We start from the raw sequence: 17,306 nt of genomic DNA, 5'->3' as shown, positions 1-17,306 counted from the left end.
CGGAACATCCACTAACAATAACTAACATCAATGACGGATAAGAAACCGGGGCAAGACACGGACTGAAATAGACAAGACTGGGCAAAAATAACAAGGTACAGCTGGGTACGATTGGGGATGGACACGTGGATAATCAGGGGGCGTGGCACACACGAGGGTCGGACGAGCCGGGCGTGACATTTACCATATTCGCAAATTTGCGAGCCTTATTTCATGTAAAAATCCATTACATTTTAACAAGGTAGACTTCTGTAGTATAACTGCATATATTCCTTAAATCCAGTTATAAGGTTAAATTAAATATTTGAATTTGTTGGGTGTAGTACCTGATAATGCACATTTTCGGCTCCATGACTAAAGTTCTGTATTACTGATGGATTTATAATCCTCAACTGGAATTAAATGAATTAAGAAACATTGTAATTATTTCAGAAATTTGGAGCAATTCTAAGATGGGAATGTGGAGGATAAATGAAATGGCTTTATATAATCTGTAATATTTGATCAATTTCCTTATTTTCATTAAGATAATTGTTTTAAATTTGCACTATAATTTTGCCATTGTTGTTTTATCATATTATTTATGCCGTTCTGTCAGCACAGTAATTTTACAGAAAATGGCCGATGTCAATCAGATTTAATTTCCAAAATGTTTTGTCATTGTAGAGGAAGGGGCTCATCCTTGGAGGATTCAATGGCAAGAATAAAGTTATTAAATGAAGGTAGTACACTGATCACTGAAGGTCCCCCAGAGAGGCGTCTGCTAAGTACAAGTAAACAGGAAATAGACAAGAAAGAAGACATTAGAAGATGGACATTTGGAGTGAAGAATCCAGGAAAAATGATGAGAACAATAGTTCTGTTGGGAGAGACGGGAACAGGGAAGAGCACTCTCATCAATGTGATGACAAACTACATCCTGGGAGTAGAATGGAGTGACAACATCCTCTATGAGATCGTCAAGGAGGAGGAGAGGGACCAGACTGAATCTCAGACCTCAAAAGTGACTGTCTATGAGATCTTTGGATATGAAAATGACCAAGTGCCATTTTCCCTTAGAATCATTGATACTCCTGGTTATGGAAACACAAATGGAGAGAAAATGGACAAGCAGATGGAACAAGACCTGTGTCATTTGTTCCAGTGCGAAGACGGAGTTCACCAGATTGATGCAATTTGCTTAGTTGTGAGGGCATCACAGAACCGCCTTACCCCACAGCAACGCTGTATTTTTGATGCTGTTCTCTCTTTATTTGGGAAAGACATGAAAAAAACCGTCATTCCGGTCATCACATTCTCAGTCCGTGGCAAACCTGCTGCCCTTGCAGCTATTAATAAATTTGATTTCCAATGGTGTAGAGATAAAAGTAATAATCCAATTTACTTCCAATTTGATAACACTCCTGAGGATGTGGAGGACTATGATGTCTCACCCAAAGAATCCAAAGCTGCCTGGGACAAAAGGAAGCAAAGCCTGCAAGCGTTTTTCGAGTACCTAAACAATCTGGAGACAAGAAGTTTGGTGATGACTCATAAAGTTCTTTTCGAACGTGAGAAGCTGGAATGCTGCGTGCAGAGTCTTCAGGATCAGATTATGCAGGCTGAACATAAGCAGAATGAGATCAGGCAAACCCAGGAGGCCTTGGAGAAGAACAAAGAGGAAATACAGAAAAACAACAACTTTGAATATGTTGTGGAAGAAAGTTTTGCAGACAAAGTTGAATCAGATACATATGCAACTCTCTGTAAAAAATGTCAGTTCACTTGCCACTATCCATGCAGTATTTTCCAAGATAAGATTTTCTGGTGCGCAGTAACTCCCTACTCAGACTGCATATCATGTCCTGGGAAATGCAGCCTCTCCGACCATGTCACAGAAAAAATGAGGTATGTGCCAAAAGTCAGAAAGGTGACAAGGACATTAAAGAAACTGAAAGAGAAATATGAAGAATCATCCAGGGGGTTTGAAAGTCTGCAGAAAATGCTTCAAGAGGAATTAAGTGAAATAGAAAGAGAAAAGCTGAGGCTTATTTTTGAATCATACAACCATATCATTAGACTACATGAAATAGCCCTGAGGCCAGAGTCATTGTCCATCTTACCAAATATCAAATTCCTGATTGAAAGGCTGCGTGAAATTAATCAGATTGACAAAGCTCAGAAATTGGAAGATATACAAAAAAGGGCTATGAAGGCACACAACACTGAGGAGGGAGAGCAGTCCAGATTCATGAAATTCATTGCCAGTTTTTATCCATGAAAAGAGGACTTGTGAATGGCAGTGGATCCTTCGTCAGCTTTTCACATTGAGCTGAGGAAGGAATTATAAATGAATTAAAATTTTCATATTTAATCTTTTGATTTCTTACTTCCTTGTTCATTTTGATTGAAAGGAAATGGTATTTCATATTACTGAAAGAATTTTATAGGATTTAGATATGACAGATAGTTTGAAGAGACTTTATCTAATTTCTCTGTTACTAGTTTGTTTTATTTCTTTGATCTCAGAATTGATAACAAGATAACAAACATAACTAATTGCATGAGTGTCAGCAAAAGTCTCAAACTGGCACACTGGCTAAATTGTTGAAGTTAGGGTCTGGGAAACGGCAGTGTGCGAGCAAACTATTTGAGTTCCAGATTTGAGATCCCAAAGCAAACCCCACTTTACTTGATGGGTGTTGAAAGAACTGTGCAAAGCCTGGTAATGCAAATAGTATCTGCATCACCTTTAACATACGATGGAGAGAAACAACAGGACTAAAGATCATGAGGTGGAGAATTTGTGCTGAAACAGGACTGACACAGCATGATGCCTTTCCTTCAGCTCTCATGTCTATGAGACAAGGACCACAGGATCATGTCTGCATGAGATAATTATGGGCAGATCTGTGAACACTGATTATTCACCATCCTTAACTGCAAAAAATGCAGGTCCAGAAGGTAAATGAAGAACCGTTTTCCTTCTGTGTTGGTCTGAGCAGGACTTTTGGTCAGAACTCTGAAAAACGTTTCTTTATAGGTCTTTGAGACACGGATGAGCACAGGATTTTTTGTATTTCATGTTGATGTCACCTCATGTCACATTCATGAACGCCGATACTGTATGCACCATAACACACACTGGCTGTTGTAGTGAAACAGCACTACAGGCCGCTCACCATTTATATGGTTCCTCCTCTTGGGTTTGCTCTCAGGTGGACTGGACTGGTCACTTTGAAATGAGACCTACTGATTTCCAAAGTTGGTATTTCCCCAGGTAGAGCTTTAGTCCTAAATGCAAGTTTTAACATGCCAAAATTGTTCTGCTTTAACTGGGCCCTGTTAGGACATAAAGCTTGCCATCACGCCATATAAGCAAATGGGAATTCTGGTATCCATTTGATTAATTGTCCTTTAGCTTAAAGATAAATCAAAAGATGCTTTAACAATAGAAAAATTAATTGCACAGTTGCTGAAATGGACTGCCCAACATATGATCTGGTCTTGTTACGTGGGACATGTCATCCCTAATCTTCATCACAGCTACAGCTTCCCCAGCCCACTGTCCTCTGGGTGGGGGCGAGGCTGCTATCGCCACATCACCGAGACCAAGCAAGACCGGAACATTCTGCTAGCAGCACAAAGGGGCACGTATGCTATGATGGGGCCTGAGTGCTGTACCCTCATCCCTGACCACACAAATGACATCTGAACTGAGAAGAAGACCGCAAACCAGTGACTTTGTTTGGATGACTGAAAGTAACCTTAAGGCTCTCAGACTTCAGGTTATGGCTCGAGTATCAGAATGAGTGCTGGTTGAATTCCCCTTTTTGTTGATTCCACCATTTCTTACTGGTTTAGAAGCATTAGTAGACCTGTGGCATTCATCAATAACATGCTGGTTCATATGTGTTTGTGGGATAAGAAAGGAGAATGTGGTATAAACCTTAAACAATACTGAGAACTAGATGGTAAGCAGATGTCTATTTGCAGCTAGTTTACACCGAACTGGAGAGTAACTTGACTTTTTTCCAGACTGACATTTAGAGGCTTTTTTTGTTTTAATTCTTCCACCTGGTTGTTAGGTTTTTCGTTTCTGTAGTTGGGGGACGTGGAATCATGTAATTTTTTGTCAAGAGTCTGAACCTTTTCAGTTCTGATTTGGGGATTTAACAGACTCCCTTTGTGATTGAACATTAGGTATAATTAGCCAATTATGCTTCTTGTGCTTAGATCAGATGTGTGTTAAAGCTCATTACAGCCTTTTATGCTGCTCTGTTCTTCCTTTGATCTTAGTTTATGGTTCTAAACCCTTGAGTTTGGCTAAGATTTCGACTGAATGGAGTCTGAGAAAAGGCTGGAAAGAGCCTCTTTGTACCAGTTAACATGGTTACTTGTGTCTATAAACATGAATTTCTTATCTGAGGTGGATTTCCGCTCTGTCCAGGTCTTTTACTGAGTGGCTAAAACGTTATGAACATGTGGATATGATGGGTTAACAGTTTCCTACCATGATATGATGATGTATCAAGAATATAAGATTGTGTGGAATCTTTAGGGTGCTGGAGATCCGGAGTAAACCTGGTGTGACTTTTCTCTTTTCTGTCATGATTTATCTATTACTTTGTTTTCTTTTGGTCCAGTTAATAAACTATCCCAGTGCAATTGGCTGTAAGTGATTGAAGGGATTAATGACTGATGAAATAACAGCTAAAAAAAAAAAAAAATTATATATATATATATATATATATATATATATATATATATATATATATATATATATATATATATATATATATTTAATGCATTTCCTGCCATTAATACAGTAAATATTGCAATTTTGTTTTTATATACTGTATGCTGTATATGTTTATCTTAATTAATAGCTAAGTTTCTCAAGTTTCATCAAATGTTTGGAGCGACATTACATTGGGGTGATACTTGCGGCTCACGCTCATCACATGAGACTTGAGAGCCCTGCCTGCCACATTATTAAGGTCTTGCTCTAACTTCCACCTTTACAACAAACAACAAATGCTATTTCCTGATTGGCTGGTAGGTGGCTATTAAGCTCGAGACAGTTATGAACGAAGCGGAAAGCTAAACTCCATATGCCTGCGTATCGTCCAATATTTCTGTATAACAGGACACCCTGGTGGGTGTTATTCCTTACATCTCAGCGTGGTGCATCAACTGGTTGAAATGTGTATGTCTCATGGTCTATGTGTGAGACTGAAGAGCCCTGAGTTAGACGGCAGACAGCTTAGCCAGCTATCGAGGCTAATGTTCCCATTTCTGCACAGGGTATTGTTACATATTAAGTTGTTCTGGTTATCAGCAGCTTCATCATTACAGTTAACTGCACTTGTGGATGGTAAGCTGATGGGTTAGGACCGAGGGGAGGTATTATGGGATTGCTGTCAATGTTTTAGGCCTTAGGCAAGAAGAGAATTGTAATTATACGAATGTGCCATTTTATGGAAAACACATGTTGTGTGTGGGCTTATTAGGCTACAGTTGTCTGGGTCACCGATAGAGCAAATACGCTAATCGTCAGAAAAGACAGAAAACTTGTGGGTACAGCTGGAGCCTTACAGGGTGGATAGGAGAGGCAAATGGGAGGCGAGACCTGGGGGGGGGGCTTGGTCGACAAGAAGACACCTGTAATGGAGGGAAGATGATCAGAAGAGGGGCCAGAGCTGAAAGGAAAATTCTGCTATGAGAGGTGGAGGTTATGCTATTGATTATGTATTGCAATATGATAAGCTGTGTTAATGCAGAAGATTTTGTTTGCATAAGGGACATATAAGCTTAAGATAATAGTAGTAGCAGTAATATTGAGCTATGCAGGTGTAGATTGAATAGAGGGTGGATATTTCTGACAAACCTTGAGTGAGGAAGTGGGGGAGGTCAGGCAGTGCAGAATGTGCTGTGATATGAAACAGACGTTGAGGGGGGTTAAGTCACGTGGTGATTGCAGGATGGGGTAATAGGGGCAACTGGTCATAACTGATATGCTTTGTGTAACCAATTGTAAGTGATGTGCCTCTCGAGGCAGGAGCCAATCATAATTCATATGCCTCTTGAAGTAATAACCAATCATAAGTGATGAACATTTGTCAGGTGATTTGCTTTTTGGAGAAGTAGCCATTCATAATATCAATATGCTTTTTGGGAAGCTTGAAAAAGGGATGTAAACTGCTGTTCTTTCTGTGGGTGTGTCACCAACTCGGGGCTGGGATACTCAGCTTCTTTTTGCTCTTTTGCTTATTAAATAAACTTTACCTTATGAAGTCTCACTGTGAATTATTCTCAAGACGTTCACATGAGGAAGGAGAGTCATTTTAGTAGCAGCAATTCTTATCTTCCACACACTGCTACCATGTTAATACTATGGATTATTATATTACACATATAACACTGTATAATGCATAATAACAAGGTATAGTAACCATTAAGACACTATTAAAAAGATGTAACCTGAAGATTTTTATGTAACCTGTAGAGAATGTGACCATGTAGCCTGTAGAGAATGTGACCACATAACCTTTAAAGAATACATGCCAATTACTGCACCACAATGTAAGCATATTGTCAGGGTCTGCACCCATCCATCCCTGCCCTTCATGTCTCTTCCTGTTTGGCCAGCAGGTGTAGCCGGCCATCCTGTTCGCACCTCTGTCTTTGTGCTAGTCCTTAATGTATTTTCTGTGTTCCCTGGACTGCTGCATAGCTCAGTGGGTTAAGTGTGTGGCTCTGACTGTCAAGCCTGTGGTCAGAGGTTCTTGCTTTATATGTTATTTTGTATTTATTGGTTTTTCTGTTTCCCCAGCATTTATTATTTTCTAATTGTTTCTCTATCATTGGTTTTCCTTTCTTGTGTTCTTTCCTGGTTTTTGTTTTGCACCTTTTGTTCCACGTTCATTTGCTTTGTATTATAGTGCTAGAGTCTTGTTTGTCTCCTAGTTTTGATGTCTGAAGCTTTCTAGTTCTGTTAATTAGCCCCACCTGTTGCTCACCCTGTCCTTTCTTTGATTGGTTATTTGGGTATTCTTCTCACCTCTCCTGCGTTGTGTCTTGTTAGCCTTGTGTGTATTTAAGTTCCTGATCCTGCTCTGTTCTCTAGGCAATCTTTGTGCATTGATCTGTGAAGGTTATGGTGTCCTGCTACCTTCTTGTATTAGTCTATGGTATCTTTAAGTTAGTTATTGTTTTCCCCATTTGCCTTTTAACCCCAAGATTCTCGTATGTATAAAAATCAGTGTAAAGTTTACCTCCACTATTTTTGTATGAATACTGCATGCATTTTTGAGACAACTGTAATCATTTTCATTCTTGCTAAGCGTCTTAGATGGGTTTGTGAGACATTTTGTGAACTCATTTTTTGCTTTATAAATACCCCAGTATTTATTATGTAGAGGGTTGCTCTATCACATACACATTCAAATATCACAATACAACACTTCCACTCAGAAAGATTCACATAACGCATTATATTGAATTTATTGTATTCTTCTTATTCACTAAAATCTCAGCTGGATAAAACTACTGCTTGAAAAGGAAAGTTGGTCTAATACGTCCATTTTCATTATTACCTGTGATCTGACACAGTACAGAATGTGCTGAAATAGTCTTGGTTGGTTCATCTTTAGGTCTGTAGATGGCGCTCCAAGAGTGGCGGGGTTGGGAGACAGGCAATGGATAGATGCAGAATAAAATATGCTGAAAGCCAATTGCCACGAAAACTGATGTGTCATCTTATTTCCCATCACAAGGGTGTTACGTGCCGTAAGGTTTAGGGTAGGGGTTGCCCTGCAGATCCTGATCGTCGCCCGTTGCTCCCTTCGACTCTGCCTCCTGGACCTGGCCACGCCCCCGATCTTCGGCGCTACTTCCGGATTTAGTATTGAAAAAGCCGTGGCCGGAGACTAGCGGTAGCTCTGTTCTTGGTTGGTTTGCTTGCGTTCTTTTGGATTGATTGGTGTATGACATTTTTGGTTTCCTGGTTTTCGTCTCTTGCTTTGCCCTTCTGTACCTTTGCCTTCGCTTTTGACTGCTTTCTGGTTGTGATCTCTTGTCTTCTTACTCCTGACTCCTCTCTTGCCTCGCCCCTCGGATACTGTGTTCGGCTTTGGTGTTTCCTGTATGTTCGTGTCTGTTAAGTGTGTAAGGATTGACTGCCCATTTGTTTATACGTGTGGTTTACTGTATTGTTTGGTGAGGGAGTCAGAGTTAGTTTTGTCATTTTGTTTTCCCGTTTTCTTTTCGTTTAGAATTAGCTTAGTTTGGGACGTGTTCGGTAGTGCTGTTTTGTTTATTGTTTTTGCTGTGTCACTCCCGAAGTCTGTTGCCCTATTGTTTGTGAAAGTCTTTGTGAATGAATATGAAAAAATACAAAAAAAAGATCCCTGTCTTTCCCGTGTTCCCTTTTCCCATACCCTGGTTGTCTCGTTTTCCCCTCTCCTTTCCCTTTACCTTTCTGACGGTCCTCAACCCTAGGGGTAGGATATATTGACGACACAGTAAAAACCAACAGATATAACTGAAAATTTGTTGCAGTAGCAAATTCTGGCAAAGCAGAAAAAATGGCAGAACAGACACTGGGCACTTTTCTACTGCAATCAGTACGGTACTTTTGGTATGGTACTTTCGCTTTTCTATTGACTTCCGGTCGAGTACCAAATGTTGCAGTACCAAAAGTGTCAAACCAGTTAGGGCACTTCTTTGGTACTTCAGTACGTTGGGGTGGGACTTGAAACACTTGCTTTTTCGACTGGTTATGCAAATAGCCTGCCTCTGAATCAATACTAAGACACCCTTGAAAACACTTGCGAACTCAGAAAATAATGATAAACGAAGTAAAGAAAAAAAAAATCAATATGATATGTAATAAAAAGACCTGAATGGCATGACAAGAAAACAAAAATAATGAGAAGAAGTACTTTGATGAATATAGTAATTTTAGTGATGTGATTTAGTTGTAATAAATATTGTGGTTTGGAAAATGGATGGATGATTTAAATGGCAAGGATGAAAATGATTGTCTTGGAGAACATATGCAGTGGAGCAGCGGAGGTAAACTTTAAACTGATTTTTAAACATATATTATATAATGTATGTAATTTTCAGTACAAATTACCCAATGGAATGGATAACCAACTCCTTGAAGTACCAAAAGTTCGGTAGCTGGTGTGGTGGAAAAACGCCCATTGATGTGACACCATAGTGGAGACTCTTATTGGTTACCTTTGAAAGGACTCATAACCTATAAATATACTATATTATTAAAACCATAAACATATCATTCTCAATAAATAAGTACTTAATCCTTTTTTTCTATTATGAATCCGAGTGTGACTGAGGGCAATTCTCTGCGAATGCAGAGTGCAAAGACAAACACATAACTAACGATGATTGTTATCAACTATCAGACAAGATCAACTTATCATATTGATCAGTTATTTTTTTAGTTATTAGTTGTAAAACTGTACCGTTAATGATGTTAGTCTTATTTTAAATGATGAAATCTTTTCTGTAGCCTATTATTTTAAAAAATAACATCGGTAAAAAAATATTTCTTACATCACATCCTTTCACGATGTGCTGCATATGTGCCCACTGTGATGTCACGATATACAGCGCACCCCAATCACCCCCACAACTGTTGAATTGTTAGAGTACATTTTGCTTAATAGCATATTACTCATTTCAGACATGCGGTCTGAACAGTGGGGGCTACTGGTGGTATGACCTGACATCTGTGATGAGAGACAGCTAAGAGAGGCTCAGACCAACCAAGGTACAGCTTAAGGTAGAACTTACGAATGACATAATGTTAAGCAGGTGTTTGGAGACCTCACCCCAGTTTCCTTGATAATACAGGAAGATAGTAAGAAGAACACAACAGCTCCATGAGTAACTTTAGAACAAAACATGAACATTCCATTCTCCAGTTACTTATCTTGAACAAGGTCATCTGGAGGTGAAATTTCAGGCAGCATCACGTCACGCCCAGCTCGTCCGATCCTCGTGTGTGCCACGCCCCCCTGATTATCCACGTGTGCTTTCCCGATCGTGCCCAGCTGTATCTGATTATGTTCAACCAGTCCTGTCTTTTTAAGTCCATAAGAACATAAGAACATAAGAACTATACAAACGAGAGGAGGCCATTCGGCCCATCAAGCTCGCTTGGGGAGAACTAAACTAATAGCTCAGAGTCGTTAAAATCTTATCTAGCTCTGATTTAAAGGAACCCAAGGATTCAGCTTGCACTACATTATCAGGAAGGCTATTCCATACTCTGACTACACGCTGCGTAAAGAAGTGCTTCCTTAAATCCAGCTTGAAATGTTCTCCCGCTAATTTCCACCTATGGCCACGAGTTCGTGTATTTAAACTAATGCTGAAGTAACTATTTGGTTGAACAGCATCCAAACCTGTTAGAATCTTATATACCTGGATCATGTCCCCCCTCAATCTCCTTTGCTTGAGACTGAACAGATTTAGCTCAAGTAACCGTTCCTCGTATGACATTCCTCTAAGACCAGGAATCATTTTTGTGGCCCTACGCTGCACCTTTTCTAAGGCCACAATGTCCTTTTTAAGATATGGTGACCAAACCTGCACACAATATTCTAGGTGAGGTCTCACCAAGGAATTGTATAATCTTAGCATTACCTCCCTTGACTTAAACTCCACACACCTGGAGATATACCCCAACATCCTATTGGCCTTTTTTATTGCTTCCCCACACTGGCGAGAATGGGACATGGAAGCATCAACATACACACCAAGGTCTTTCTCATGATCAGCTACCTTTATTTCAGTGACACCCATGAAATACCTGTACTTTATATTTCTGCTCCCTAGATGGAGTACCTTACATTTATCGACGTTAAATTTCATCTGCCAGGTATAGGCCCAGTTACTAATTAAATCAAGATCCCGCTGTAGCTGCTGAGCCACTAATTCAGTATCTGCTACACCACCCACCTTGGTGTCATCTGCAAATTTCACCAGTTTACTGTATATATTGGTATCCATATCATTTATGTAAATTAGGAACAATAGTGGTCCTAAAATCGAACCCTGCGGTACCCCACTATGAACGCAAGTCCACGTCTTGCCTGATGCCTTTGTCTGTCATTGATGTTCGTTGCCGTTAGATGTAGCCTGATCCCCAGTTCCCGATTAAACCCTCGTTAGTCCCCGTATTCTGCATCCTGCTTACTCGTTTACCCGCACGATCGCCGTTACCTCCGCGACCGATCGTGACACATCACACACAGCATGGGTAATTTAGAGACACGGTGTTAGCCTAACTGCTGTTATATACATGTAAACACAACACAAACAATGGCAGGATTCAAACTCCCAAACCCAGCAGTTTCCCCCGTTGGGAACCCAGCGGAAACCCCACAATGGCACAGGGAGAACATGCAAACTTCGCATGGAATCCGGGTCCCAGAGGTATGAGGCAACAGCACTATAACCACTGCAGCATTGTGCCGCCCCACAATAAAATCAGAAAGGTGAAAACAAACTTAACACTGAAAGTGAAACCAATGGGTCACTACCTGAGAACTTAAGTCAGACCATTTCAGGTTTCAGGACACATTCAAGGCGAGTTCAGCCAAGCAGTGTCACCTGACGGAAGAAGGAAGCCCTGCAGGAAAGTGAGTTCATGTGTGGTTTCGCAGAACAAGTAGATAAATTAATGGAGTAATTGTCTATTTGTGATCTCAGGATTTGATGTAACAACATTTATTACAGGTTAACATGCAGGAATTTCATACAGGCAAATGTGTATTTAAGAACTAACTAAACATACATTACTTTGCAGGGTGAATATTTCGTGTTAACGTAACATATTAATACTGACATATGTACAAGAGAAAAGTCAATCTAAGTCTAATGCTTTTTGTGGACATTTTAACAAGTAACGTGCCGAAAACTAAGTACAGATTTCTCACTAAAAATGATAATTAACAGAACATGATATATTCCAGATTACAGATACTGGCTTGGGTGGTTTTTTTAAAGATGTTTTTTAAGATTTAAGATTTCTACGAGTAAATACCATAATATTTTTCCCGAAAGTAATATAAGGTTTTGTTCATGCAAATTCAAAGTTAATGATAATGGAACATAAATACTGATTCGTTTAGAATTCGGAGCAGTTTGGCTGCAACTTGCAAAATTCCGTTTACGATTTCCTGCTTTGTCATTGCATGAAACACGCAGCAATATTATTTCCCTAGTAACAGACGAGTTTTACTTGCACGCCAATCATTATGTAATTGTGCAAAAATACTGCGCGTCACGGAAAAGCGATTCTAAAGTTCTGTGTACTATGGATGCACCCGAATACGAATAAATTACTCGGAAACACGCAGATAATTCACTGTAAACAGATATTTATTCTGCCCGAAGTTATGCGCTATTTGTAAAAAGTCAGCTCTAGGACTTACATGTCTATATTTCTTCAAATCGATTCATGTAATTTTGGATGAGCACAAAATCCCCATTTCATTTGAAACACAGGATTTTTATTTCACTAACGAGTCGTTTAATTTACTACAACTTTAAAAGAGGTAGCTATATTTTTTAGTCCAGGAAGGATCCATCTCCTACTGGCACAACAGGCAGCGGGTTGAGAGCTGACGTTGTAGACATTTACACGATCAGTTTTCTATTACTTATTTGCACGTCACGTCAATGAAATGTTCCCGTGTGAGCAAATAACCTTGTGTGGTGTCCGACGACCCAGAGGCAGCATTGCGCTGGACTGACAGGGGCTTAAAGGACTGGAATATGGCAACCAGAAAATAAAGGGCCACGACGGGTCTAGAACAGAGAATAGGAAGGAATGATAAGATTGAGGCAGGGCAGACCAGAACAACAGGAGTGCCGCAGGGAAGGGAGACACTAGGAATACCAAAGAGCAACAACGAAAACACTGTGAGGGCAGGTATACACACACACACACTACTAATGAGAATCTAACAAAGGCAGGTGTGGGCAGTGTTGCCATCCATCAATATTCTCCAGCAAAAGGTTTGCTTAAACTCCATGCAACAGAACCTGAAACTCACCCTGAAATTCCAGTACACTGTATCTCAAAGAAGTAAATCAGTATTTTTTGCCTGCTGATCACATTCAAATATTCAACATTTTAAAGCCACAGTTAAATACAAAGATGTCATATACAGTAGACAGACAATGTTATTTATGCAGTTTTGTTGCATTTTTTTGTGGTATCATTATACTAATGCATATGGTAATGGAACATTGATAGCAATAATTATGGGTAATGCAGTCGTGGAACTGGTGCCTTGATACACTATTTTGCCAAAAGTATTGGGACACCTGCCTTTACACAAACGTGAACTTTAATGACATCCCATTTTTAATACATAGGCTTTAATATGGAGTTGGCTCACCCTTTGCAGCTATAACAGCTTCAGCTCTTCTGGGAAGGTTGTCCACAAGGTGTAGGAGTGTGATTATGGGAATGTTTGACCATTCTTCCAGGAGAGCATTTGTGAGGTCAGGCACTGATGTTGGACGAGAAGGTCTGGCTCACAGTCTCCACTCAAATTCATCCCAAAGGTGTTATATCGGGTTGAGGTCAGGGCTCTGTGCAGGCCAGTCAAGTTCCTCCACTCCAGACTCGCTCATCCATGTCCCTATGGACCTTGCATGTTGGAACAGGAAGGGGCCGTCCCCAAACTGTTGCCACAAAGTTTTGAGCATGAAATTATCCAAAATGGCTTTGAATGCTGCAGCATTAAGAGTTCCTTTCACTGGAACTAAGGGGTCAAACCCATCCGTCCATCCATTTTCCAAACCGCTTATCCTACGACTGGGTCGTGGGGGGTCCGGAGCCTATCCTGCAAGCAATGGGCACGAGGCAGGGAACAACCCAGGATGGGGGGCCAGCCCATCGCAGGGCACACTCACACACCATTCACTCTCACATGCACACCTACGGGGAATTTAGTAACTCCAATTAGCCTCAGCATGTTTTTGGACTGTGGGGGGGGAAACCGGAGTACCCGGAGGAAACCCCACGACGACATGGGGAGAACATGCAAACTCCACACACATGTGACCCAGGCGGAGACTCCAACCCAGATCCCAGAGGTGTGAGGCAACAGTGTTAACCACTGTAACCAATGCACCACCATGCCGCCCCGTCTTTACATAATCCGTAATATTTTATCGATTTCCTCATTCAGGCCGCTGCCAACTTGGTGTTTGCTAACTCTGGAAGACCCAGGGGAGTCAGACTGCCTTTCGGCAATCATGGCTGGTTCTGACAAACAAAGTCTGTAAGTGTTGTGAACTTTTTCAACATGTGTGAGTATAGAAGTGATTCAGTATTTGCTTTTATTATTGCATTAAATTTAGCACAATTATGTTAATATTGTTGCTCTGTCATATTATTTATGTATTCCTGTCAGCACAGTGCTATATAGTGCTATATATTTATTTATTTATTTATTTTTCTGCATTCTGCTTATTTCTGCTGCACTGTCCACTTTGCTGCTGTATAACGCAAATTTCCCACCCGTGGGACTAATAAAGGCAATCTTATCTTATCTTATCTTATATAGAAAAGTATAGATGTCAGTTGCATTTAATTATGAAGGTATGTTTTTTGTTATAGAGAAAGGGCCTTGTCCTTGGAGTATTCAATGGCAAGAATAAAGTTATTAAATGAAGGTAGTACACTGATCACTGAAGGTCCCCCAGAGAGGCGTCTGCTCAGTACAAGTAAACAGGAAATAGACGAGCAAGGAAATATTAGAAGATGGACGTTGGGAGTGAAGAATCCACAAAAAATTATGAGAACAATAGTTCTGTTGGGAGAGACGGGAACAGGGAAGAGCTCTCTCATCAATGTGATGACAAACTACATCCTGGGAGTAGAATGGAGTGACAAGATCCGCTATGAGATCGTCAAGGAGAAAGTGAGGGACCAGACTGAATCTCAGACTTCAGAAGTGAATGTTTACGAGATCTTTGGGTATGAAGATATCCGAGTGCCATTCTCCCTCAGAATCATTGATACTCCTGGTTATGGAAACACAAATGGAGAGAGAAGAGCTAAGAAAATTGCAGAAACTCTGTGTTATTTGATCCAGTGTGAAGACGGAGTTCACCAGCTTGATGCAGTCTGCTTAGTTGTGAGGGCATCACAGAACCGCCTTACCCCACAGCAACGCTGTATTTTCGATGCTATTCTCTCTTTATTTGGGAAAGACATAAAGAAGAACATCATTCCAGTCTTCACATTCTCAGGGGTGGGCAAACCTGCTGCCCTTGCAGCTCTTGATAAATTTGGTTTCTCAGGGTATAGAGATGAAAAGAATAATCTAGTTCACTTCCGATTTGATAACACTCCTGAGGAAGAGTATGACGAGGACACCTCACCCGACTATTTCAAAAACGCCTGGGAAAAAAGGAAGAAGACCATGGGAGATTTTTTCAAGTACCTGAATACTCTGGAAACAAGAAGCTTGGTGATGACGCATAAAGTTCTGTTCGAACGTGAGAGGCTGGAATGCTGCGTGAAGAGTCTTCAGGATCAGATTGTAAAGGCTGAACATAAGCAGAATGAGATCAGGCAAACGCAGGAGGCCTTGGAGAAGAACAAAGAGGCAATACAGGAAAAGAAAAACTTTGAATATGTTGTGGAAGAAAGTTTTACAGAAAAAGTTGAATCAGATACGTATGCAACTGTCTGTAATAAATGTCAGTTCACTTGCCACTATCCATGCAGTTTTTTCCAAGATAAGATTTTCTGGTGCGCAGTAACTCCCTACTCAGACTGCATATCATGTCCTGGGAAATGCAGCCTCTCTGATCATGTCACAGAAAAAATGAGGTATGTGCTGTCAGTCAGAAAGGTGACAAAGACATATGAGCAGCTGAAAGAGAAATATGAAGAATTATGCAGGAGGTCTGAAAGTCTGCTGAAAAGGCTTCAAGAGGAATTAAGCGAAATAGAAAGTAAAAAGCAGAAGTTTATTTTCGAATCATACAACCATATCATTAGACTACATGAAATAGCCCTGAGGCCAGAGTCATTGTCCATCTTGCAGAATATTAACTTTCTGATTGAAAAGCTGCGTGAAACTAAACAGACTGAAAAAGTTCAGAAACTTGAGGAAATAGATAAATGGACTGTGGAGGCACATAAGTTTCAGGGGGAAGAGCAGGATCTTTTCAATGTATTACCCACAATTTAGAAAAGTCTTCCTGAAAAGAGAAGCTGTGAATGGCTGTGGGCACTTCACTGACATTTCCCACTGAGCTGAGATGAGAAAGGGATTAGAAATTAAGATTTTATATATATCATATTTTATATCATATTAAAATTATTATCTTTTCATATAATTTGTTTTTATTTAGACTTTGGATTTCTTAATGCATATTGATTGTAAGAATGCGGTATTTCATATTATTCATAGAAATCTAAAGGTTTTTGATTATGTTGACAAATAGTTTCAAGGGACTCATATCTCTGTTACTTTGACCTATTTTGTTTTATTTTCTCAGAATATCAGAATTGATAGCAAACATAATTAAATGCCTGAATGTCAGCAACATTCCCAAACTTACAAACTTGTTAAACTGTTAGATCTAAAATTTGAGTTTTAGATTTGAGATCCTATAGAGACTGTCTAGTAATTGAGGACTCCACTTTAACTGATGGGTGTTGAAAGAACTGAGCAAAGCCTGGTAAACCAAATAGTATCTGCATTACCTTTAACATACGATGGAAAGATACAACAGGACTAAAAATCATGAGGTGGAAAATTTGTGCTGAAACAGGACTGACACAGCATGATGCCTTTCCTTCAACTCTCATGTCTATGAGACAAAGACCACAGGATCATGTCTGCATGAGATAATTGTGGGCAGATCTGTGAACACTGATTATTCGCCATCCTTAAATGCAAAAACTGCAGGTCCAGAAGTTAAAAGAAGAACTGTTTTCCTTCCGCATTGGACAGAGCAGAACTCTTGTTCCGGACTCTTAAAATCTTATCTTCATGGGTCTGAGTGACATAAACATCCCAGGACATTTTGTACATGTCAGAGTGTTTAAAAGAAAGAATGAGCTCCATCAGGAATGGGAAGGTCCTCAGCAGGTGGCTGTAGTGACAAACACTGTTATGAAGTGGGAGTTTCATCGGAGCCCCTGAGTCCTCACCCAGTCCCACACCTGGGGACAAACGCTTTAGTGATCCTGCTATTTGCCACCATGACGTGTGTTTTTTGTCTGGGATGGACACTGGTGGAGAAGATTACAC

General features: G+C 40.2%; 3 protein-coding genes across 3 annotated transcripts in view; all 3 read left to right on the top strand.

Annotated features, from left to right (window-relative positions):
* LOC125719313 (uncharacterized) overlaps window positions 1-17,306 on the top strand; it is a 29,963-nt gene that overhangs the window by 5,301 nt on the left and 7,356 nt on the right. The window lies entirely within an intron of this gene.
* LOC125719071 (uncharacterized) lies at window positions 569-16,772 on the top strand. Its single transcript, XM_048993528.1, has 2 exons — window positions 569-743; window positions 14,731-16,772. Exons 1-2 carry the CDS (start codon window positions 584-586, stop codon window positions 16,236-16,238), a joined length of 1,668 nt encoding a protein of 555 aa, XP_048849485.1. The 5' UTR covers window positions 569-583; the 3' UTR covers window positions 16,239-16,772.
* LOC125719074 (uncharacterized) lies at window positions 1,003-16,963 on the top strand. The gene is made up of 2 exons (XM_048993531.1): window positions 1,003-2,774; window positions 16,802-16,963. Exon 1 carries the CDS (start codon window positions 1,103-1,105, stop codon window positions 2,258-2,260), a length of 1,158 nt encoding a protein of 385 aa, XP_048849488.1. The 5' UTR covers window positions 1,003-1,102; the 3' UTR covers window positions 2,261-2,774; window positions 16,802-16,963.

Source organism: Brienomyrus brachyistius, chromosome 23 (assembly GCF_023856365.1).
Source record: "Brienomyrus brachyistius isolate T26 chromosome 23, BBRACH_0.4, whole genome shotgun sequence".
NCBI classification, from domain to species: Eukaryota; Metazoa; Chordata; class Actinopteri; order Osteoglossiformes; family Mormyridae; genus Brienomyrus; species Brienomyrus brachyistius.
This window is presented reverse-complemented; position numbering and strand designations above follow the sequence as displayed.